General features: G+C 38.6%; 1 protein-coding gene across 3 annotated transcripts in view; it reads right to left on the bottom strand.

The window, feature by feature from the left end:
- The window catches only part of DMD (dystrophin), a 1,795,368-nt gene that overhangs the window by 20,613 nt on the left and 1,749,912 nt on the right, over positions 1–24,843 (bottom strand). For all 3 annotated transcript variants that reach the window (XM_068961890.1, XM_068961891.1, XM_068961892.1), the window contains 2 exons: positions 17,422–17,665; positions 16,241–16,364 (listed from right to left, as the gene is read on the bottom strand). In XM_068961890.1, coding sequence (XP_068817991.1) covers positions 16,241–16,364; positions 17,422–17,665 — 368 coding nt within the window. The remainder of the gene's footprint in view (positions 1–16,240; positions 16,365–17,421; positions 17,666–24,843) is intronic.

Below are 24,843 nucleotides of genomic sequence, written 5' to 3'. Positions count from 1 at the left end.
GCAACTCCAAAATGTTCCTGACTCCAACAACAATACTAGTGACCATAAACCTCCTCCCACCAAAACAACCCTCATTTTTTCAACAAGAAAACATTTATTGAGTCCCAACTGTGTACACTGGGAACTTGGCCAGACGTCATCCCTACTTCACTAATGCATTGCCTGCTAAAATAGCACTGCCAATGGTTAAGGGATTTCTAACTTAGTTAATTGCAATTCTTTAGCATTAATACTTCAATTTTCCAATCCAAGGTAATTCCCACAGATGTCCATAAAAATCCTTTTTGCATTATTAGTCCTACTTTTCATGGTTTATCTGAAGTTGGTTCAAAGAAATGACAGAAACATTTAAAAAAGATAAATGTTTCAAAATAAGGAAAGACATAGTCAAAGTTAAAACAGCACTCTGATATAGTATAATATGCTAGACACTGCTGAAGCGAAGAGAAAAGGAGATGGCTCAATTAAGTCTGAGATAAAAGAAATGAAATCGTATGCTTCAAGTCTTCTGAAATTCACCACGGTTTTAGGCTTTTTTGAAAGGAAGAGATCCCATCTATCTGATTTGCCTGTCAATTCAAATGATAATTTTACTTGCTTAAAAAGTGACGTTAGCCAGAAGTGGTGCAGCTGTGACACAAGAATCCTTATACCCATTATTCTCTTTACACCCAAGTGAACTATTGCTGTTTTCTCTTCATATAAAAGGAAGCCATGCAAAGTGAAAGTGAAAGTCGCTCAGTTGTGTCTGACTCTTTGTGATCCCATGGGGTATACAGTCCATGGAATTCTCTAGGCCAGAATACTGGAGTGGGTAGCTGTTCCCTTCTCCAGGGGATCTTTCCAACCCAGGAATCAAATTCAGGTCTCCTGCATTGCAGGCGGATTCTTTACCAGCTGAGCCACCAGGAAAGCCCAAGAATACTGGAGTGGGTAGCCTATTCCTTCTCCACGGTATTTTCCCGGCCCAGGAATCGAACTGGGGTTTCCAGCAATGCAGGCAGATTCTTTACCAACTGAACTACCAGGGAAGCCCATTAGAGCATTATCTTCTCTTAAAAAAAGGTGACTGTGTATAAGCAAATATACCCACCATTATTTTTCTTTGGATTACTTATCTAAACCACATACTCTGTTTTAACTAATTTCCAACTGGATATGTTGTCCCTGCCTTTTTCTAGTTTTTCTTAAGAAAAAAAAAGATTTCTCCTGTACCTGATATTTACCATCAATGACTTTTTGAAATCATGATCTGGGATAGACGATAGATGGCTTTTTGTTGTTGTTCTTTGCTCACTAAGTCTTATCTGATTCTTTGTGACCCTGTGGATTGTGGCCCACCAGACTCCTCTGTCCATTGAATTTCACAGGCAAGAATACTGGACTGGGTTACCATTTCCTTCTCCAGGGGATCTTCTTGATCCAGGGATCAAACCTGCGTCTCTTGTGTTGGCAGGCAGGTTCTTTGCCACTGAGCCACCAGGAAAGCTCGGGATGGTATCAATTCTACATAAAAGTACTGTGTTTAAGTTCTCTAATATATTAATGGTATATAGTGATGACGCTGATTACCACCTGGTTTGTGTTGAATGGTGATGAAAGATACTGAAATTAGTAGCTATTATTCATGTCTTATTTCTATTAAGATCTAATTGATATATAATATTTTATTAATTTGAGATGGACAACATGATTCTTTGAAATATGTATATACTATGAATTGATTACCACAGTAAGTTAACATTCATCATCATAGTTATAAATCTTAAAAGTTTTCATCACAAGAATAAAAGATTTAATCTCTTAGCAACTTTAAAAACATTGAAATATAGTTGATTTACAATGTTGTGTTAGTTTCAGGTGTAGAGCAAAGGGACTCATATATATATATATATTTCTTTTTCATATTCTTTTCCATTATAGGTAATTACAAGGTATTGAATATACTTCCCTACGGTTAAAGTAAGACCCTGCTGTTTATATATTTTATATATAGTAGTGTGTATCTGTTAATCCCATACTACTAATTTATTCCCTTTCCCCTTTGGTAATCGTTTGTTTTCTTTGTCTGTGATTCTATTTGTTCTGCAAATAAAGTTAATTTGTATCATTCTTTAGATTCCACATATAAGTGACATCATATAGTATCTGTCTTTCTCTGATTTATTTTACTTAATATGATCATCTCTAGGTCTATCCATGCTGCTGCACAACTTTCAAATATACAAATATACAATACAGTATCATTAACTGTAATCCCCATGCTGTATGTTATAGCTCATGCAGGACTAATTTATAACTGGAAGTTTGTACTTTTTGACCACTTTTTCCCAACCCCCTGCATATGGCAACCACCACCAATCTGTTCTCTGCACCATTTCACATTTGCACTAAGACTGTGCACAAGGGCTCCCTTTACATCTTCACCAGCAGTTACATTTTCTCTCTTTGATAACGGCCATTCGAACAGATGTAAGGTGATACCTCATGATTCTGATTTGCATTTCCCTGATGATTAGTGACGTTCACCACCTTTTCATGTACCTGCTGGCCATTGGTATATCTTCTTTGGTAAAATGTCTGATCTTCTGCCCATTTTTCACACTGTTGGTTCTACTGAGTTCTTTACAAAATCTGAATATTCTCCTTATAAGATATAGGATTTGCAAATATTTTCTCCCATTCTGTAGGTTGCATTTTCATTTTCCTGATGGTTTTGTTCACTGTACAGGAGCTTTTTATTTGATGTAGTCATTTTATTTTTGTTTTTCTTGCCTTTATGTTTGGTGTCAACTCAAAAAGTCATCGCCAAGATATATCACAGGCCTTACTGCCCGTGTTTTCTTCTAGGATTTTCATGGTTTCAGGTCTTACAGTAAGTTTTTAATCCATTTTGAATTGATTTTCATGTATGGTGTAAGACAGTGGTCCAGTTTCAGTCTTTTGAATGTGGCTGTGCAGTTTTTCCATACCATTTTCTGAAGAGACTCTTCTTTTCCTATCATATGTTTTTAGCTCCTTTGTTGTAAATTAATTCCCCATATGTGTGAGGGTTATTTATGGGCCCTCTGATCTGTTAATCTGTATATCTGCATTATGCCAATACCACATCATTTTTACTTCTGTGCCTTTGTAATACAGTTTGAAATCAGGCAACATGAGGCCGCCTGCTTTGCTCTTTTTTTTTCCTCAAGACTGCTTTGGCTATTTAGGTTCTTTTTTGTGGTTCCATACAAATTTTTGGATTTTTCATTCTCTTTACGTGGAAAATGCCATGAAACTTTGATAGAAATTGCCTTGAATCTGTAGATTGCAATGGGTAGTATAGACATTTTAACAACAGCTATTCTTTCAATCCATGAGCATGAAGTATCTTTCTATTTATTTATGTTCTCTTCAATTTCTTTCATCTTTGTCTTACAGCTTTTAGTGTACAGGTTTTTCACTGCCTTAAATTTATTCCAAGGTATTTTATTCTTTTAGATGCAATTATAAATGGGATTATTTTATTTCTCTTTCTCATAGTTTGTTATTAATGTGTAAAAATGCAACAGATTTTTGTATATTGAGTTTTTATCCTGCAACTTTACTAAATTCATTGAATTCTAACAGTTACTTGGTAGGGCCTTTCAGGTTTTCTTATATATATTATGATGTCATTTGCAAATGCAGATAAATTTACTACTTTCTTTCTGATTTATGTGCCTTTGATTCTTTTTCTTGCCTAATTATGCTGGCTAGGACTTTCAGCATTATGTTGAACAAAAGCAGCAAGAGTAGGCATCCTTGTCTTCTGATGTTAGTAGAAAACCTTTCAGCTTTCACCACTGAATATCCTATCTTTCAGCATCCTATCTTTTTGCCTTTTCACACTGTTCATGGGGTTCTCAAGGCAAGAATACTGAAGTGGTTTGCCATTCCCTTCTCCAGTGGACCACGTTTTGTCAGAACTCTCCACCATGACCTGTCCATCCTGGTTGGCCCTATACGGCATGGCTCATAGTTTCACTGAGTTAGACAAGGCTGCGGTCCATTTTCTGGGCCCTGATGTTAGCTGTGGGCTTGTCATACATGGCCTTTATTATGTTGACATGCATGCCCTCTATAACCATTTTGTTGAGAATTTTTATCATGAATGGATGCTGAATTTTGTCAAATGCTTTTTCTTCACCTGTTGGAATAATCATGTGATTTTTATCTTTCATTAATGCGGTATATCATATTTATTGATTTGTATATATTGAACTGGGCTTCCCAGGTGGCTCAGTGGTAAAAAATCTGCTTACTGATACAGGAGATGTGGGTTTGATCCCTGGGTCAGGAAGATCCCCTAGAGAAGGAAATGGCAACCCACTCCAGTATTGTTGCCTGGGAAATTCCATGGACAGAGGAGCCTGGTGGGCTATAGACCATGGGACTGCAGAGAGTCAGATATGACTAAGCGACTAAACACATGCACACACACTGAACCATCCTTGCAACACAGGGATAAATCCCCCTTGTTTATGGTGTATGATCCTTTTACTGTATTGTTGCATTTGGTTTGCTAATATTTTCTGGAGAAATTCTGCATCTGTATTCATCAGATACTGGTCTATAGTTTTGTTGTGGTGTCCTTATCTGTCTTTAGTATCAAAGTAATGCTGGCCTTGTAAAATAATTTAGGGGTGTAGTCTCAATTTTTTTAAAGTGTTTGAGAAGGATTGGTATTAATTCTTTGTGTTTGGTAGAAATCACCAGAGAAACCATCTGATTGTGGGCTTTTTTGGGGGGGAACTTTTGTTTATAGATTCAATCTCCTTTCTCATTGTTGGTCTGTTCAGATTTTGTTTCTTCATGATTCAGTCTTGGTAGGTTGCATGTTTCTAGGTATTCATCCTTTTCTTCTAGATTATCCGATTTGTTTCCATATAATTATTCTTAATAGTTCTGTGATCTTTTGTATTTCTGGTTTAAGTTGTAATATCTCTTCTTACATTTCTGATTTTATATTTGAGTTCTTTTTTTTCTTAGTTTGTCTAAAGGTTTGTCATTTTCATTTAGCTTTTCAAAAAAGAACTAAAAACAAGCTTTTAGTTTCAATGATATTTTCCATTATCTTTTTCATCTCTCTTTATTTCTGTCCTAATCTTTCTTTCCTTCTGTTAACTTTGGATGTTGTTTGTTCTTCTTTTTCTAGTTCCCTGAGGTGTAAAGGCAGGTTGTTTGCTTGAGATTTTTCTTGTTTCTTCTTGCAGGCATTTATTATTACGAACTTCCCTCTCATAACTGCTTTGCTGCATCCCATGACTTTTATATATTGCATTTGCATTTGTCTCAAGGTATTTTTTATTTCTCTTCTGATTTCTTCATCAATCCATTTGTAGTTTCAGTGGTGTGTTATTAAATATTCACACATTTGTGAATTTCCAGTTTTCTTCTTGAAATTGGTTTTTGGTTTTTTATTATATTATTGTCAAAAAGATGCTGGATACGGTTTCAGTCTTCTTAAATTTATTGAGACTTGTTTTGTGGTATAAGATATGATGTATCCTAGAGAACGTTGCCGCCTAGAAAATATTCCATGTGCACTTGAGAAGAATGTACTCTGCTGCATTTGGAAGGAATGTTCTCTAACTGCTTATCTGATCTAATGTATAGTCCCACGCTTCCTTATTGATTTTTTGCCTGGGTAACCTATCCACTGATATTAAGTGAGGTATGGTTAAATCCCCTACTATTACTGTACTGGTATCTATTTTTCCCTTCAGGTCTGTTAATATTTGCCTTATATTCACCATGTTGGGTGAAATAAATATTTACAAATGTTATAGGTCTGATTGGACTGACCTCTTTATCATTATGTAATGCCCTTTTTTGTCTCTTATTTTAGTTGTTTCAAAGTCTATTTGATATAAGTAAAGCTATCCCAGGTTTCCTTTGGTTTTTATTTCTGTGAAATATCTTTTTCCATCCCTTTAATCTCTGTGTCTTTACATCTTTTTAAAAGATTTTTTTGATGAGGGTCTTCTTTAAAGTTTTTATTGAATTTGTCACAATATTATTTCCATTTTATGTTTTGTTTTTTTTTGGCTGTGAAGCATGGCGGATCTTAGCTACCTGACCAGGGGTTGAACCCACACCTCTTGCATTGGAAGGTAAAGTCCTAACCACTGGACTACCAGGGAAGTCCTTTTGTATCTCTTTACATCTGAAGTGAGTTTTTTAATAGGCAGCCTACCCTGGTGGCTCAGATGGTAAAGTGTCTGCCTACAATGCAGGAGACCCGGGTTCCATCCCTGGGTCAAGAAGATCCCTTGGAGAAGGAAATGGCAACCCATTCCAGTATTCTTCCCTGGAAAATCCCATGGACGGAGGAGCTTGGTTGGCTACTGTCCATGGGGTCGCAAAGAGTCCGACACGACTTAGCAACTTCACTATCTATGGCAAGGTCTTATTTTCTGCTGTTTCTGTCAGAAAGGGCTTCTGTTAAATTTTATTTAAATTTCAAAGTTACAGAAAAAGTCCAAGAATAGTAAGATAGTCTCCTGTATACCATTTACCTTGATTCACCAAGTGTTAATATGTTGCCACATTTGCTTTGCTTCTTTCTCTAAGTACATAGATTTGTTACTGTTGTTATTACTATTACTGACCCATTTTCATTCCAATGTAAGGTTCAGGCCCCTTTATTCCTAAGTACTTTATCATTATCTCTTTGAACTCTTATTTTATGGAACCACACTGGCACTATATTATCATCTAGTGTGTAGACTATATTTAAATCTCACCAATTGCCTTTATAATATCCTTTATAACTATAATCAAATATATGTGTGTGTAACATATATACTTATACATTTTTTCTCTGGTCCAGGTTCATGTATTGCATTTCTTTGTCACATGTCTTTTCTTTCTCCTTTTTTTTGGGGGGGGGGGAGTATAGTTGATTTACAGTGTTGTGCTAACTTTCTGCTGTATGGTAAAATGATTCATATTATACATAATATTATACATATTATACATATGTATACATAATATAATACATATTGCACATATATATATATATTCTTTTTTAATATTCTTTCCCAATATGGTTTTTCATAGTATACTATAGTTCTCTGTGCCCTACAGTAGGACTTTGTTTATCCATTCCATGTATAAGAGTTTACATCTGCTAACCCTAATCTCCTCTCCCTTGGCAATCACCAGTTTATTCCCTGTGTCTGTGAGTCTGTTTCTGTTTCATAGATAGGTTCATTTGTGTCATATTTTAGATTCCACATACAAGTGATACCATATGGTATTTGTCTCTTTCTGACTTACTTCACTTAGTACAATAATCTAGAGTTACATCCACATTGCTGCAAATGACATTATTTTGTTCTTTTTTAGGGCTGGGTAGCATTCCAATGTCGGAGAAGGCAATGGCACCCCACTCTAGTACTCTTGCCTGGAAAATCCCATGGACAGAGGAGCCTGGTGGGCTGCAGTCCATGGGGTCACTAAGAGTCGGACACGACTGAGCGACTTCACTTTCACTTTTCACTTTCATGCATTGGAGAAGGAAATGGCAACCCACTCCAGCGTTCTTGCCTGGAGAATCCCAGGGACGGGGGGGCCTGGTGGGCTGCCGTCTGTGGGGTCGCACAGAGTCAGACACGGCTGAAGCGACTTAGCAGCAGCAGCAGGATTCCAATGTATATGTGTACCACATCTTCTTTATTCATCCCTCTGCTTAACTGTCTTGGCTATTATGAACAGTGCTGCTGTGAACATAGGGGTGCATGTATCTCTTTGGATTAGAGTTTTGTCTGGATATGTGCCTAGGAGTGGGATTGCTCAGTCATGTGGTCATGCTATTTTTAGTTTTCTGAGGAACCTCTATACTGTTTTCCATAGTGCCTTCACCAGCTTACATTCCAACAACAGTGTAGGCATGTTGCCTTTTCTCCACATCTTCTCTGGCATTTGTTATTTGTAGAGTTTTAATATGGCCATTCTGACCAGTGTGAAGTGATACCTCATGTAGTCTTGATTTGCATTTCTCTCATAATTAGTGATGCTGAGTGTCTTTTCATGTGGCTATTGGCCATTTGTATTTTCTTCTTTGGAGAAATGTCTATTTAGGTCTTCTGCCCATTTTTCAATTGGGTTGTTCATTTTATTTTACTTTTTTTTTGCTGTTGAGTTATATGAGCTGTTTGTATATTTTGGAAATTAGGCCCTTATTGGCTGTATCATTTGCAAATAGCATCTCCCATTCCGTAGGCTGTCTTTTCATTTTGCTTATGGTTTCCTTTGCTGTGCAAAAGTTTTTAAGTTTGATTAGGTTCCATTTCTTTATTTCTATTGCCTTGGGAGACTGTAAGTCTTGCTTTTTAGCCATTTAGCCACTCTTATATTGTGATTAGGGGATTTAGTCCACTTAAAGTAATTTTTGATAGGTATGTACTTACTGCCAGTTAAAGATTGTTTTCTGTCTTGCAGTTTCTCTTTGCCTTTCTTCTCACTCTCTTTCTCTGTGATTTGATGACTGACTGTAGTGTCATGCTTAGAGTTCTTCCTATCGTTTGTATACAGGTTTCTGCTTTGTAGTTTCCATGAGGTTTAGAAGAAACATAACAGTCTATTTTAAGATGATAATTTTCATTCCAATTCCAAAGAAAGGAAATGCAAAAGAATGCTCAAACTACCGCACAACTGCACTCATCTCACACGCTAGTAAAGGAATGCTCAAAATTCTCCAAGCCAGGCTTCAGCAATACATGAACCATGAACTTCCTGATGTTCAAGCTGGTTTTAGAAAAGGCAGAGGAACCAGAGATCAAATTGCCAACATCCGCTGGATCATTGAAAAAGCAAGAGAGTTCCAGAAAAACATCTATTTCTGCTTTATTGACTATGCCAAAGCCTTTGACTGTGTGGATCACAATAAACTGTGGAAAATTCTGAAAGAGATGGGAATACCAGACCACTTTACCTGCCCCTTGAGAAAACTATATGCAAGTCAAGAAGCAACAGTTAGAACTGGACATGGAACAACAGACTGGTTCCAAATAGGAAAAGGAGTACATCGAGGCTGTATATTGTCACCCTGCTATTTAACTTATATGCAGAGTACATCATGAGAAATGCTGGACTGGAAGAAACACAAGCTGGAATCAAGATTGCTGGGAGAAATATCAAGAACCTCAGATATGCAGATGACACCACCCTTATGGCAGAAAGTGAAGAGGAGCTAAAAAGCCTCTTGATGAAAGTGAAAGAGGAGAGTGAAAAAGTTGGCCTAAAGCTCAACATTCAGAAAACAAAGATCATGGCATCCGGTCCCATCACTTTATGGGAAATAGATGGGGAAACAGTGGAATCAGTATCAGACTTTATTTGTTGGGGCTCAAAAATCACTGCAGATGGTGACTGCAGCCATGAAATTAAAAGACGCTTACTCCTTGGAAGAAAAGTTATGACCAACCTAGACAGTATATTCAAAAGCAGAGACATTATTTTGCCGACTAAGGTCCGTCTAGTCAAGGCTATGGTTTTTCCTGTGGTCATGTATGGATGTGAGAGTTGGACTGTGAAGAAGGCTGAGCGCCGAAGAATTGATGCTTTTGAACTGTGGTGTTGGAGAAGACTCTTGAGAGTCCCTTGGACTGCAAGGAGATCCAACCAGTCCATTCTGAAGGAGATCAACCCTGGGATTTCTTTGGAAGGAATGATGCTAAAGCTGAAGCTTCAGTACTTTGGCCACCTCATGCGAAGAGTTGACTCATTGGAAAAGACTCTGATGCTGGGAGGGATTGGGGGCAGGAGGAGAAGGGGACGACCGAGGATGAGATGGCTGGATGGCATCATGGACTCGATGGATGTGAGTCTGAGTGAACTCCAGGAGTTGGTGATGGACAGGGAGGCCTGGCGTGCTGTGATTCATGGGGTTGCAAAGAGTCGGACACAACTGAGCGACTGAACTGAATAACAAAAGTTCAAATACATTCTAAAGCTCTACATTTTCACTCTCTTCTCTATGTTATGTTTTTGGTGTCACAATTTACATGTTTTGTGTGTCCATTAACAAATTACTTTGGTAACAGTTACTTTTATCACTTTTGTCTTTTAACCTTCCTACTGAATGTACAAGCGATTAGCCTATCACTATTATAACATTTGATTATTCTGAATTTAATTATATTCTTACCTTGTGACACTTATACTTCCTTGTTTTCCTATTACTAATTATGACCTTCCATTCAAAGAAGTCTCTTGTACATTTCTTCTAAGGCTGGTCTAGTGGTGCCGCTTTCCTTCAGCTTTTGCTTGTCTGGATAACTCTTTCTCTTTCTCTCCATTCTGATGGACAACTTTGCTGGATAGAGTATTCTGCTTGGCAGTTTTTTTTTTTTCTTTAATACTTTGAATATATCATGAAACTCCCTTCTGGCCTGTCAAGTTTCTGTTGAAAAATCTGCTGATGGATTTATGGGGTTCCCTCGTATGTAAGAAGTTGTTTTTCTCTTGTTGCTTTTAAGACTTTCTCATTGTCTTTAACATTTGACAGTTTAATTATGATGTGTCTTGGTGTGGGAACTGTCCAGGTTTCCTGACAGTATGTCTCCTTCCTAAGGCTAAGAAAGTTTTCTGCTCCTTTCTCTCTTTTCCTTCTAGGACTCTATGTTTGGAATATTTGTTTTGTCTACTTGATGGTGTACAATAAGTTCCTTAAGCTATCTTCTCTTTATCTTTAATTTTTTTTTTATTGAAATACAGTTGACTGACGATGTTATGTTAGTTTCAGATGTACAGCAAAGTGATTGAGTTATCTATACAAATATTCTTTTTTACATCCATCTCTCCCATTATAGGTTGTTACAGAGTATTGATAAGAGTTCCCTGTACTATAGAGTAGGTCCTTGTTGATCATCTATTTTATATATAGTAGTGTGTATATGTTAATCCCCAACTCCTAATTTATCTCTTCTCTCTTTAGCAACCATATAGCTACTTAGAAACTTGGTGTATAATGGATGAATTCCACTGCCCTCTTTGAGTCTGCTCATCTTTTATTCCCAATTCACCTAGTCTGCTGCTGAATGCCTCTTTGTATTTATCAGTTCTGTTACTGTATTCATTGCTTTGTCATTTATATTTTCTGTCTTTGTTGGAATTATCACTTTGTTTGTGTATTGTTTTCCTGACCTTGATGGGCATCTCTGTGACTGCTGTTTTGAAATCTTTATTTGGAAAATACTTATCTCAATTTCTTTTCAGGTCATTTTTGAGGTTTTAGCTTGTTCTTTTCTTTGGAACATATTTCTCTTTTCTTTTTCCCTTTGCCTTGTCCCTTTCTGTTGGTTTCTATGCATTAGCTGCAAGTTGCCCGGCCCACCTTGAAGGGGTGATCTCAGGTAGGAGATGAGCCTTATTTTTCAGCTCTGCCCTACCTCTTGATCATCTCTGAAACTCTCGTGATTGTCGAAGGAGGTTTTTTTTTGTTCTTAGTGCCTCTGTAGTTGAGGGTGTGTCCAGACCTGTCAGTGTTCCAAAGGGGAGGAGGATTTCAGTCAGCACTTAGATGCAAGATGAGTGGAAGACTGAGCCTCCGGCAACAGCTTTTAAAGTATGTAAGCAGATCTCTTTTAGGGAAAGACTAGGAGACGTAAGTTTCTGTATGCTCCCTCTGCACTGAGCTCTGGGAAGATAGCTAGCTATTTAAAAACTGCTGTGTTTTTTTTTTTTTTCTTTTGGTATGCTACCATTTCACTGAGCTGTGAACATAATCCCCCACTGACTACCAGAACAGCAGATATGTGCACAAGCTCCTTTATGGGAGATACCAATGACCTGGAGCGAGGCAGGAAGGGTGAGATGGCACTAGCTGGCCTACATCATCTCTGGAGAGTATGGAAGTCAGTCCCTGGAGTGTTACATTAGAAGCCTGCCTCTTCAGGCTGAGGCTTTTAAGATATAAACAAATGAGCCTCTTTCATGGAAAAACTGGGTGCATTCCAGCCTGTTGCCTTTATGCTGTGCAGTTGGACAGGGGCAGCGTTAGGCATGGTGAGTCCCCATGAGCCCTGTAAGTACTATCTCTCTGTTCACTCTGGCTTTCTGGATTTCATGGATGTTAGATGTTTGGGGAGCCCATCGCTCAGGTAGAAGGACATATTAAGAGCTGGGGCTCAAAACTTTACTACTCAGAGAGAAGCTAATAGATGTATTTCCTTCTTGGTTGTGTGTCACCATGACTGGGATGGGGTTCACAGCAAGACTGTGGCTCAGACACTCCTATGTTGTTTTAAATTAGTTTCTATTGGAGTAGAGTTGTGTTACAATGTTCTTAGCTTCAGGTATACAGAAAAGTGATTCAGTTATATAGCCATCCACTCCTTTTTAGATTCTTTTCCCACATAGGTCATTCCAGAGTACTGAGTAGAATTCCCTGTGCTATACAGTAAGTCCTTATTATCTGTTTTACATACAGTAGTGTGTATATGTCAGTCCCAATCTCCCAACTCCCCCGGTAACCATTAGGTTTGTTTTCTACATCTCCTAAGTGCTGGATGTGGGCTTTTTTGTTTGTCCAGTGTTTATGTACAGGACTCATTCAGCTATTTCCTAAATGTCTTTGAGAGGGAAGTACTCAGTGTGTAGTTGTTGTGGATTCCATGTTTGTATGCAAGGAGGGAAGTTCAGGATCTTATATTGTCATCTTGATCCAGAAACTCCAGTGCAACTTCCTCAGTGTGTAAATTGTTCTGTATCTACATAATGGTGTACTGTGCTTGACTTTGACAATATTCATTCAAGAAGCATTTTACTAAATGATTGTTGCATAAAAGGTGATCAATTGGGAAAGAAAATGAGCAAGACTTAGTCGTTGCTTTTAAGGAGGTTAAGTACTTAACGAGGGAGAAAAAAAATGAGTTGTACAGGAAGGTGGATTTTGAATATCATGATAAGGAGTAAAATGGAAGGAAAGAGAGAAAGAAGGAAGAATTTAGTACCTTGCTTATGATGATGGTATCATGTTGCTCGGTCGTGTCCAACTCCTTGTGACCCAATGGACTGTAGCCCACTAGGCTCCTCTGTCCATGGGCTTCTCCAGACAAGAATACTGGAGTGGCTTGCCATTTCCTCCTCCAGGGGAACTTCCCTACCCAGGGACTGAGCCCATGTCTCCTACATTGGCAGGAGGGATTCTTTACCACTGAACCACCAGGGAAGCCCATGGGGGTGTGTGTGTGCATATATATATATATATATATACACACACACACACATGCTCAAACTTATCAAGATGTATACATTAAAAGTACATCTTTATCATTTACACCTGAATGAAGCTAAAAAAGAAGGCAGGTAGGTAAAGGAAAAAATGCAGAAAACTGGTACCTCTGTACAGTTTAGAAAGTGGGAAAGATGTTCTGGAGGCTGATCATGATTTCAGAGTGTGTTCTATTTTTATCTGGTTTTATCCATAACATACTCATGAGAAAGGTCTAGCTGGCAATCTTGAGAAAAAGCCTTGAAGTGATGTGCTGAGGACACAACATCACCTATGTGGTAATCTAGCATAAGATACTCAGCCTGAATCCAACTGGGAGTAAACAAGCAGGCAAATCCCCAATGAGAAACATCCTACACAACAATTGGCCTGACCTCTTCTGAAATGCCAGTGTCCTGCAACATCTGAAGAGGCTGGGGGAGTGTTCTAGATTAGAGGAAACTCAAGAGACATGACAACTAGATGCCAAGGGTGACCTTTCATTGGCTTCTAAATGAAAAAGATATAAAGCTATTAATAGAAAGGATATTATTGGCAGATTGCGGGATATCTGAATCTAAATTATATATTAGATAATAGTAGTATATCAGTGTTAATTTCCTGAGTGTGACTGTGTAAGAAAATATTTTTCACCTTGGAAGATACATGTTAAAATGTTTAGAGGTGAAATGTTACTATGTATGAAATATAGTCATTCAGTGAGTAAAACTATACATGCACATAAAACAGGAATATATATAGTGTATACACACAGACACAAAGATGTCAACATAAATAAATACAGCAAATTGGCAAAATGTTGACTAAATTGCAATTCTGCCCTAAGTTTGAAATTGTTCTAAGCAGCAAAGGCAGCTTTTAACATAGTTTAAACAAAATACAAAACATTCTTTAGAAAGAATGACTGGGTACAAGTAAAGGAGTCAGAGATAAGTTGTTGGGAAGACAGACTTTATCCATTTCTATTTGTCTTATTTTAAAACATCCCATTAAAAAAAGAAATGTATAGCATGCCCACATGGTATACAGAGACTTACCATTGGTAAGTATGTCATGGTGTGAGGAAACACTCCAACTCATTAGATAGATCACCCAGTATGACTTCACCTGTACTTCTCTTTACAGAGTCCTGGGGTTATATACTGGCATTCTACCAGAATATGGTTCAGCAAATCCCAGCCTTATCATACCTTGGAGCTTCAAAGCATGAGGATATACACTGCATTTATCTTAATACATGTGCATCCTTCTTTACAGTGAGGATTCAATGGACATGAATCTGAACAAATTCAGGCAGACAGTGAAGGACATGGACTGTGCTGCAGTCCATGTGTTCACAAAGAGTCGACACAGCTTAGCAAATGAACAACAACAGTGGGGGGGTGGTGCGGGGGATCACCTCTGTATTCAGTCTCTTCAGAGAACAAACTCACTAACAATAGAGGCTATCCATTGACACTGGCAAGTTATCTCTTAGCCTAACTCAGCCACTGGCAAATGCACTTTTGTCCTTGTATTTGGGTCTGCCACGATTCTCTGAGCTCCACAAATCATCAGGCCCACGGCCTGAGGTGTACATTAATTTGGGTGCTTTCATAGGCATGCTGCCTCAGGGCTCATGGTGACAGGTCTAAATAATTAATACTTCTAAGCACCCAGGGCTTTGCATCTCACCTCTCAAATATGTGACTTAGCTTCTCAGGCTGGGCTTACTTCAAAAAAGGAGAAAATCCTGCAGTAGGAAATAACAACAGACATACTAAAACTCCATTGTTTTGGGAATGTAAGGACTTTAAAAAGGCATACGTTTTCAGATGCTGAGCTATTGCTTACATTCCCAACAGTCGATTAGCTCGATTCAGATCTCAGATGGAGGCAAGAGCAGCCGATGCCCTAAATCACTGAGGTGTGGCAAAGCTGGGAAAACAACTTCAAACATCTCCTCTTCCTTCACAAAAGAAATGAGAGCTGGCCTTCATTTACGGAGTTACCTGCTTCACTTTTTGGTCTTAACATTCCTTCTCAGTCTGGAGAATATGACTTGGTGTGTCTACACCTTCCAACACTACTCCCCCCATCAACTAAATGGCGGTCTTCCCCAAGGCCCTGAAACCAAGCACCTTTGTTATATTTCTCCTCTCACACCTTTCAGCTCCCCATTCGGTGAGGTTCACTCTCAAATCTCTCCAGACTGCCCTTTTACCACCTCCTCAAAGACAGTACCTCCACCTTTAAAAGGATCACCATCTTCTTCCAAACAAGTTCTCTCCCCTCCTTTCCTTATATTTTCTAGTCAGTCCCTGGTCTTGGGTACTCTATTTTCAAATAAGTCACAGTCATCTCCTCCTGTCCCATCCCAGAAATCTCTTAAGCATCCTCAGAAGTCCCATAACTTGGCCTCTGTGACTGCCTTCTCACTAGTCTTTCAAACTATAGAAGTTTTACTCTGGGACAGATAAAGCTGCCCGAGTGCATCTTTGTAGCTATCTCTTACCTGCTAAATGATGCTCAGTGGCTCTGTGACACCAACCAAACACCTCTGCCCAGTATTCACGTCACTGCGTTGTGAGCCTAACTTTCCCCACTCCTGCCGGGATCCTATCTTTCTAATGTCTGGAACCTTGGCTCTTTCCTGCCCTTGGCCTTCATCTCTCCATCTTCAACAAATGCTCAGTTCCTCCTCCGTCCTTCAGAACCCTTCACAGACATCAATTCATCAAAAATCCTTCTCAGATCTACCAAATGACTGAAACTTTAGTACCACAAGGCCTTACTCTAGTAACTGAACAGCCAGAGCTTAGAGGGTAAGGGGACTGTGTCTTTCATCTCTGTACCCCTAAGGCATTCATGACAACCTCTGGTCCATAACTGACATTAAATAATTGAGCAGACAATTTAAAAGTTGCTGCAAATAGTTCACCATTTCCAGACCTTAAGAGATGACAAAATTGAGGAGTAGCTGAGACAAACACTTACCCATGGATTCTGAAGTTTGACTGCCAACCACCCGGAGCAGCATAGGCTGGCTGCTGTCTGACCTCTGAAGAGAGGTAGAAGGAGAGGACACCGTTGTGCCATTCACCTTGGCCTCGGCCTGGGGCTAAGGCATCCAAAGAAAATAGAATTATTTTTCATAATAAACACTCAAATACATAAATATAAACCCATTATAGACACTCAAGTCTCTGAAATTATGATTTTTCCCACTTAGAAATCTCCCACAAAGAGTTAAATTTGGGAAATTTCACAGTTGATAAGATCCATGGATACTGTCTTCGTACCTGAATCATATCCCCTTAAAAAAGCTTGAAAGACAGTACAGCTACAGTGGAATAAGATATAGAAAATCATTACACTAACTGAAAGATGTAGAAGGTCATGTGAGAATGTTGAAATCATATGAAGTGAAAGTGAAAGTCGCTCAGTCATGTCCAACTCTTTGTGACCCCATGGACTATACAGTCCATGTGATTCTCGAGGTCAGAATACTGGAGTGGATAGCCTTTCCCTTCTCCAGGGGATCTTCCCAACCCAGGGATCAAACCCAGGTCTCCTGCATTGCAGGTGAATTCTTTACCAACTGAGCTATCAGGGAAGCCCAAATAAGACCACAAAAATGTAATGGAAAATTCATACTTTTGTGAAGTATTATGCAATAAGATGGAGAGACCATATCTCAAAATTTATAATTCCCAGAAAGCCAGGACTATGTGCAGGGAAGGGTCTCCTACAATATCCTGCTACATTTTTAACGGCCACTTAAATTATGTTTTAGGGATTATCAAAAGAAACCAAAGGCATACCACAAAATAAGAATAACTGCAAAAAAGAGAGCTCCTGATTTTCAAGAGGTAAAAATTTCACTTTTGGATACCAGTAGAAACCTTTCTGCATTTTTTTCCCAAGATGAATTTTAAATTGGTCAAATAAAACACATTTTCATAGGACACAATCTGGAAGCAACATAAAACGACATGCTCATTTCATTCCTATTCTTATATCCCTTGCTATCTAGCACTTGGCGAAGTACACACTGAATAATGACCAAATCAATGTTGGCTGCATTTCTGAAAAGGACTGAGGGTTCTAGTTCTTAGTTGTAAGTGGGGAAAGTGGATTTTTGTAAAGATGCCATGTTAGAGAGAGGGGTGTCTCACTTGCTCCAGCAGCTGCCTGAGCCTGTGTAACTGGGACTCCAGCTGTTTATTGTGGTCTTCCAGGATTTGCATCCTGGCTTCCAGGCGGCCTTTGTGTTGACGCAGTAGCTTGGCCTCAGCAATGAGCTCAGCATCCCGGGGACTTTGTGGCGAGGTGGGCATCATCTCAGGAGGGGACGGCAGTGGGGACAGGCCTTTATGTTCATGCTGCTCCTTGAGACGATCATATTCTGCCTGCAGATTCCTATTTGGCATCAAAGAAGTGGGGGGAAAAAACAAGGGAAAAGACAAGAAAAAGGAAGTTGAGTATCATCACCAGATTTCTTATACTAATGGCAGAGAGATATATCTGACCGCCACCAAACACAATAGCAAGCAAAAGAGAGGCACTTAATGAATGGTTTTTATGATGACAATTTTAGCAATGCTTAAAGAAAAAAACAAAACAAAACAAACAAAATAAAGTTTGAAGCGTCTGCCCGGTGTGTGTGAGGGGAGATACTTTTCAATCTTCTATACTTAAAAGCCTTGTGAGTGCTATGTTTACATAATTAAGCAGCAAAGGAGTTATTCATTGTGTAAATATTGCCTTAGAATGTCATCAGATTATAATTCTTATACTTCTATCGACACTTGGGTTTGCTTAAACAAATCATCAAATATTTTCAACAGCATGGTAGAAGAACGTAGTAAGAGTGTACCCATGTACCCACCATGGTGCTTTAATATACTTAACATATGCCATGTTTTCTTCAAAATTTTGAATAAAATATGACAGTTACAGGTGAAGGTTCCCCACAAGTTCTCTTTATTATATCAGTTCCCTGCTCACCACTACCCCTAAGGAGATAATGCCATCCTGGGTTCCATGTCCATCATTACCATGGTATCCACCATTACTAGGTTGAACTTAATAAAGATGGTGATATTCAGCTTTTTTAAACCTATATAAATGGCCATTTCATGCGATTCAATCTAATAGCATTATTTAACATAGCATGTTCTTAAACTTTAAGAACTTTGTTGAAGCATGTAAATTCCATTCTAAGAGCTGCTTTTTGCCTTCAACATTCTTTTGCAGCTTGAATATTCCATCAACATTCTCCTGTCAAAGACCATTTAGGTTGTTCCCAACTTTTCCCTAATACAAACAGCGATACAACGAACTTCCTTCTACCTGTCTCCTTGAATGCCTATTTGAAAGTCTTTACAGAATATATGTAGATGTAAAATTGTTGGGTTCTAGCACCACCATCAACATTGCCACAGATCACCAAACTGCTCTCCTAAATGTTTTTACACCAATTTGCTCTCCCACCAGCAGTGAGTGAGGTTTTCCGTTGGCCACATCTTTATCAAATCCTTGGCCTTACCAAACATGTAAGTTTCGGGTGATGGGTACATTTTATTGGTGAGGCTGACCCTCTTTTTTTTGGCTGTGCCACACAGCTCATGGGATCTCAATTCCCTGACCAGGGATCAAACCCGCACCCTTGGCAGTGAAAGCACAGAACTGTTGGACAGCCAGGGAATTCCTAGGGGATGAACGTCTTTCATCTTAGTTGGCTTTTAATGTTTCCGTAGCTGTTTCTCTACTGGCTTGTCTTTTTCTTATGCAAATTCCGGATATGTTCTAGATGCTTATTTATTGCCAATTATAGCATAGCAAAATCTTAGCATAGCTAATTTCAACCTTTACTCTTGGCATCCTATTCTACAATGATTTTTAATTTCAAAACATTCCTCCATGTTTTCTGAGTGTCATGTTTTAAGAGAATCTCCCATACACCTACATTTTAGAGTTTACAACTCTGTTTTTCACATTTACAACTTAACCCAGAATCTTTTGTTTGGTGTGAACATGAAATCTAACTTGACTCCCCCTGGCATAGATAACTTATTAAGCCAGCCCTGTGCCTTGTCTAGCCCACATTTCCCCAACTCCCACTGATTTCGATGGCATGTTTATAGTCCATCGAACACCCATAAATACACAAGTGTGCTTCAGAGGTCTCTATTCTCTGCGGTTGGTTTATTATCTGTGTGTCTCTGTGTGAATTCCACACTATGGCTGTGAATATCTTGTGATCTGGTAGGCCTTCTCACTCCCACTTCGTTCTGACATAAAATTGTCTTGGCTCTTCATAACTCTTTGATCATCTCTGTGATTTTAGAGTCAAGATTTCCTATTCCAGGAAAATCCTTGTGGACATTTAGGGTTTGAGAGACACTGAATGTATAGAATAAAATGGAAACAGCTGACTTTGCATTATTGAGTCTTTACATCAGGAATGTGGTTAAACTCTTCAGTTACCCCAGGCGCCTTTTTTGTCAAATAATCTCCTATAACTTGATGTGTTTTTCCCCTAGCTTTTAAGTTGAATACTTAAGTCCTTTCTTTTTATGTTTTTTAATAGAGACATAGAGACAGGGTATGGGTTTCCTTCTTGCTTTCAAATTGATGAGAATACCAAAGGAGGGCACTTCTGTTATTTGGTACCCAGCAAATGATTAGAACTCTTGGTATCCTTCTTCCAGTTATAATGAACACCAAAAGAGGATGGTAGATTTCTATTGTTCACAGATGTTATTTCATTGGGTTAGAGAATGTCCTAGCCACAAAGGTGGAAGATCTCTATCAATGAGAAAGGACATGAGAGGAAGTAGTGAGCAGTCAAGAAGAGTTTTTACCTTGTCCAGTTGGAGGAGGAAAAATAATCTCATGATCAGGCTTCCTGTTATGTGTGTGTGCTCAATCGTGTCTGACTCTTTGCACCCCATGGACTGTAGCCTGCCAGGCTTCTCTGTCCATGGGATTTCCCAGGCAAGAATACTGGAGCGTGTTGCTATTTCCTACTCCAGGGGATCTTCCTGACCCAGGGATCAAACCTGTGTCTCCAGAGGCTCTTGTTTTGCAGGAGGGTTTTTCCTCTTAGGAAAATGTTTTTTGTTGTTCCATACCTGGAATGAACGTTCCTCAGGGATGGCACATCTTCCAGAACGTCCAGTTTCAAAATGCTCGACCTCCACACCAAAGAAGATTTTATTTCAATCCAATCTAATCTCTGTTTTTGTCTTTGTTTGAGGTTCTACCCAGGGAAGAACCCTAGAGGAGGACATGGCAACCCACTCGAGTATTCTTGCCTGGAGAATCCCATGAACAGAGGAGCCTGGTGGGCTACAGTCCATAGGGTCACAAAGAGTCAGGACACGACTGAAGTGACTTAGCATGCACAATGATCTACCCTATACCTAATGTTACTAGTTTTCCAGGAATCTGTTTCAAGTAATGCAGGGAAATCAGTCAAGGATATTTTTCATTTGCAGGAATATACTCTATTTGTATTGACTGAAATTCTGTCTGCTATCAATCTTCACAGAGTTATGTGTGTAGTTTGTTTCCTAGCAATCTGCTCTGACAAAGCAGTAATAAGAAGAAATTTATCAAAATAAGTTTACCCTTAGCTAGGTTCTGTACATAGGTCCTCTGGGTGTAAGCCAACACAAGCAGTTCATGTTAATTAAATCCAATTTCTGGCCACTTAACTGACAATCATCTAAATGTTTCTGTGAACTTGAAGCATCATCCACTCTTCAGAGGGTTTCATTTCATAGAAATTATCATCTATTTTTTTCTGCTTGAAGTATTTGCTAAAAGAAATCCACCTTCATTGAAATGTCCAAACTGATAACACCTTTTTATATGTAGAATCCTATTCAAAACTCTTTCTACCAAAGTGGGTCATCCACAATGATCTTTTTGAAAACATTGCTTTTAGACATGGGCTTCAGAATAGTACAACAAATGACTACCGTCTTACTTATTTCTCACAAAGTTATCTACCTTTTCCAGAGAGGTGTTTGTTTGGGCCTAGTTTTCCATGAAGCTCTCCTTTAATGAGTTATTTATAAGCACCCTTGTTCAGAAACCATGGTTTAATATATACAACACACTGCATTTCTGTTTTTATGTTTTCCAGTAAAAAACAGAGAGAACTCATTTGAATCAGTCAGGACTTCCCAAAGCTGAGCTGTAAAGAATACCAATTGCTCTACACAGGCCTTTCTTGCCTTCCCAGACGTTTGAAATTTCTCTCAGGAGACCGTTTCCTTAAAGACACACATCATTCTTCAGTTCTGAAAGATTCTTGGCGGTTATTGCTTCTCTTCCATTTCCTCCCTTCTCTTCTTCTGAACGTTGTACTAGGTATATTTTACAGCCTTATGGTCCATTCCCTATCTTTCTTAACTGCTTGTTTATATTTATCTGTTTTTCTTACTGCTTTGTATAATGAAGTCCTCAGAATCATCTCTTTTCAATTCCTTACTTCCTCTGGGTCCAGCCTAGTTTACCATGTCTGTTGAGTTCAGTGGGAAGATCCCCTGGAGGAGGGCATGGCAACCCACTCCAGTATTCTTGCCTGGAGAATCGCATAGACAGAGGAGCCTGGCGGGCTCCGGTGCATGAGGTCGCAAAGAGGTGGACATGACTGAGTGATCAACACTTCAACTTTTTCACATAAGTATGTGCATGTCTCTCTCCATGTGTGTTTTGGCAGGACCCTGATTTCAAATATCTGGCTCTGTGCCCCGAGCTGGTGAGGAGAATTCTGTTGTTTAGTCACTAAGTCATGTCCGGCTCTGCATTTTAATTACTGCTATTCCAACAGGAGTTGAAAGTTCATTGACTAAGCCCCATATACTACTGCCCAACCCGCCGTTTTTGGTCCACAGAGATGTTCATCTTGTTTTAAAGCACAGTTATGACTTTTTAATTTTTTTCACTCCATATATTACCTACCACTGGAAAAATGGAAGGAGCAGAAGATGCTGCCTCAAAGCAAAAGCTAACATTATATTAATCAGAAAGCTACCAGGACATGTTGATTTTGTAAATGTCTGATCAAGGTTTCCTCAGCACTCATTCAAATCTAAATTTACCACAACAGGGTCCAATGAACCAAACAAGTACCTTCTCCTAAACAAATATGTGGTACACATAAAATTTCTATTAAGATGAATAACAGCCCAGATTTTGAAAGAATACTTTTTTCCCCTGAAGTTCTGAGGCAGGACAAGTTATCATGGCAAAGATTTTAAAAGCCAGAAATAGCTCAAAAGGAGGTATATTTGTCAGAAACCAAGTAAAACATGAAGTTTTCCGAGTCTAAATTCTCTTTTACCGGTATTTATACATTTTCAAGATTACCAAGGAAAACTGATGTTCAAAGAGTTGAATCAGAGATAACTTTTACTGTACATTTCCTAATAAATGTAGTCATGGTTACAGAGTGGTTTTAGGGGTTGGGAAATAGTTTATAAGGGCTAAAGGGCCTAAGTCATTTTCTTATATTTAAAAACATCAGTGTCAGTACCCTTTAAAGTATATCATAATGTTACATTTTTTTGGATACAGTATTTATAAAGCATGTAGGCGATACAGCATTCCCATAAAAGATCAATGAGATACCACTGTTCCAAGGTGACTCATTTTAAACCTTAACCATAAGTATACAATCTACTCATTTTAACAGTTGGCGGTCGATTTGTATTATTACTGATAATATATTTTGCTTTTCTTGAAGTTATACATGAACATTTCACCCATATTGACTCTCTAATTGTTAGAAGGTATTTGTGGAGTCATTTCAACATAGATGAATGTATGTCAGGAATGAGATGCTGACTCCACAGAGAATCTATTTAGGCTCTTGATTATCTTGTAAATTATATTTCTCTGGTATCTCCCTAAAGAACACTAATTCAAATTCACTTCACATGGTTTCTGTCACCACAATTTCTTCCTGCAGCCAGTCATGCTAAAAAATTTTTTAAAAAGTCTGCCATCCATTATTAATTTATTCTCCACAGAGCTTAAAAAAACCCCTCCATTCTACGACCATGTACCTCTGATTAATTTTATGTCACCATGTGTATAAATGTGGTGGTCCAGATACAAATTTGCATTAAATATTTTTTTTCCTAACTAGCTAATGGATATAAGAGAAAAGAAAGAAATCAAATTGGCTTTACCTCCACATGCTGAAAACATGAAAGCATCTAGCCCCTCTAGCAATCATAACTAGCTCTCTGCTAGTTGCAATAAAGAACACTGCAACAATCTTTGTGCAATTTCTATTAATTTACTGCTGACAATCAAGTGTTTTCAATGCAGGTCATATACTCTTTAAATAGAACCTCCTTACTGTAATTAAATAGTTGTATGAAGATCACTTTTCAGTGATCATGGTCTTAACAGTCTTATACATCCAACTGTATATCAAAGCATGAGCACACATAAGATATATTTCATAAAGCGAGAACAACTACAAAGGTTTGCCTCTAAAAAGATTAGGTCCAGAGAAATCCAGCTTTACCCTCGTATAGTATTAAAAGCTGCTAAATCATATCCACCAATACGGATTTGGGCACATGTAGTAAATCACACAGAACTACTATGGCAACTATAAATCTGGCAAATTAGCAGTTTCTAAAAAAAATAAAAGGCAAAGACACATTTCACAAGCAAGAGGTATTTTAAAAACTGGAAATTGCACAGAGCCTTTTTCAATTATAGTTGAAATATTTAAAGCTATACTGTAAAGTTTTATCAAACACCAAGTCAAAAATACCCCTAAACCAGAGAAAAAGAGACATTAATATGCCTTGGCACTACCAGTGTTAATTAAGGAGCCGCTCACAGGGTGGGAAGTAAAAATATGCATATTTTAGGTTTGCCTTAAGCAAAACAGTAAAAATGGCAGGAACCCCCCAGGCTCTTGTTTCGAATCCTTCTCTGTTAGCATTGTCCCCTTGTAATGCATTCAGAGCTCTTCATTTCCAACCCCTTTCCTACTGAATAAACCTTAGTGGGATTTTATAATCATGTACCATTTCTTCCAGTGATATCTGCATTGAAAAGCAATATTGAATCAAGTAAAGAAATGTGAGATAATTTTTCTTTGGACACACTGTCTTTTTAGTCCCTTTTGCAATCTATGACTGAGGCAGGAATTAGAAGAGAGCTTGAGAGAATGGTTTGGGAGTCAGAAAGACCTTGATTCAAAGCCAGGCTATGCCAACTGCTGAGGCTAGAAAACTGCCCTAAGCTCTTACCATGTCAGGAGGCTCAGTGGGCCAGTGCAGTCTACAGTCTCTATGTACAGCTCTGTTAGAACCAGGCCCAGCCCATTCTAAGTATTCATAATTATTATGACTTCTTTCTCTCTATATTGTCTACTCTGTGGATTTGCAAACTTAGGCGTGTTGAAAGCTACTTACCAAAGTGAAGTCGCTCAGTCGTGTCCGATTCTTTGCGACCCCATGGACTGTAGCCTGCCTGGCTCCTCCCTCCTTGGGATTCTCCAGGCAAGAATACTGGAGTGGGTTGCCATTTCCTTCTCCAGGGGATTTTCCTGACCC

Source organism: Capricornis sumatraensis, chromosome X (genome assembly GCF_032405125.1).
Source record: "Capricornis sumatraensis isolate serow.1 chromosome X, serow.2, whole genome shotgun sequence".
Taxonomy (NCBI): domain Eukaryota; kingdom Metazoa; phylum Chordata; class Mammalia; order Artiodactyla; family Bovidae; genus Capricornis; species Capricornis sumatraensis.
Note: the sequence above shows the minus strand (reverse complement) of the source record. Positions and strands in the feature narration are given on the sequence as shown.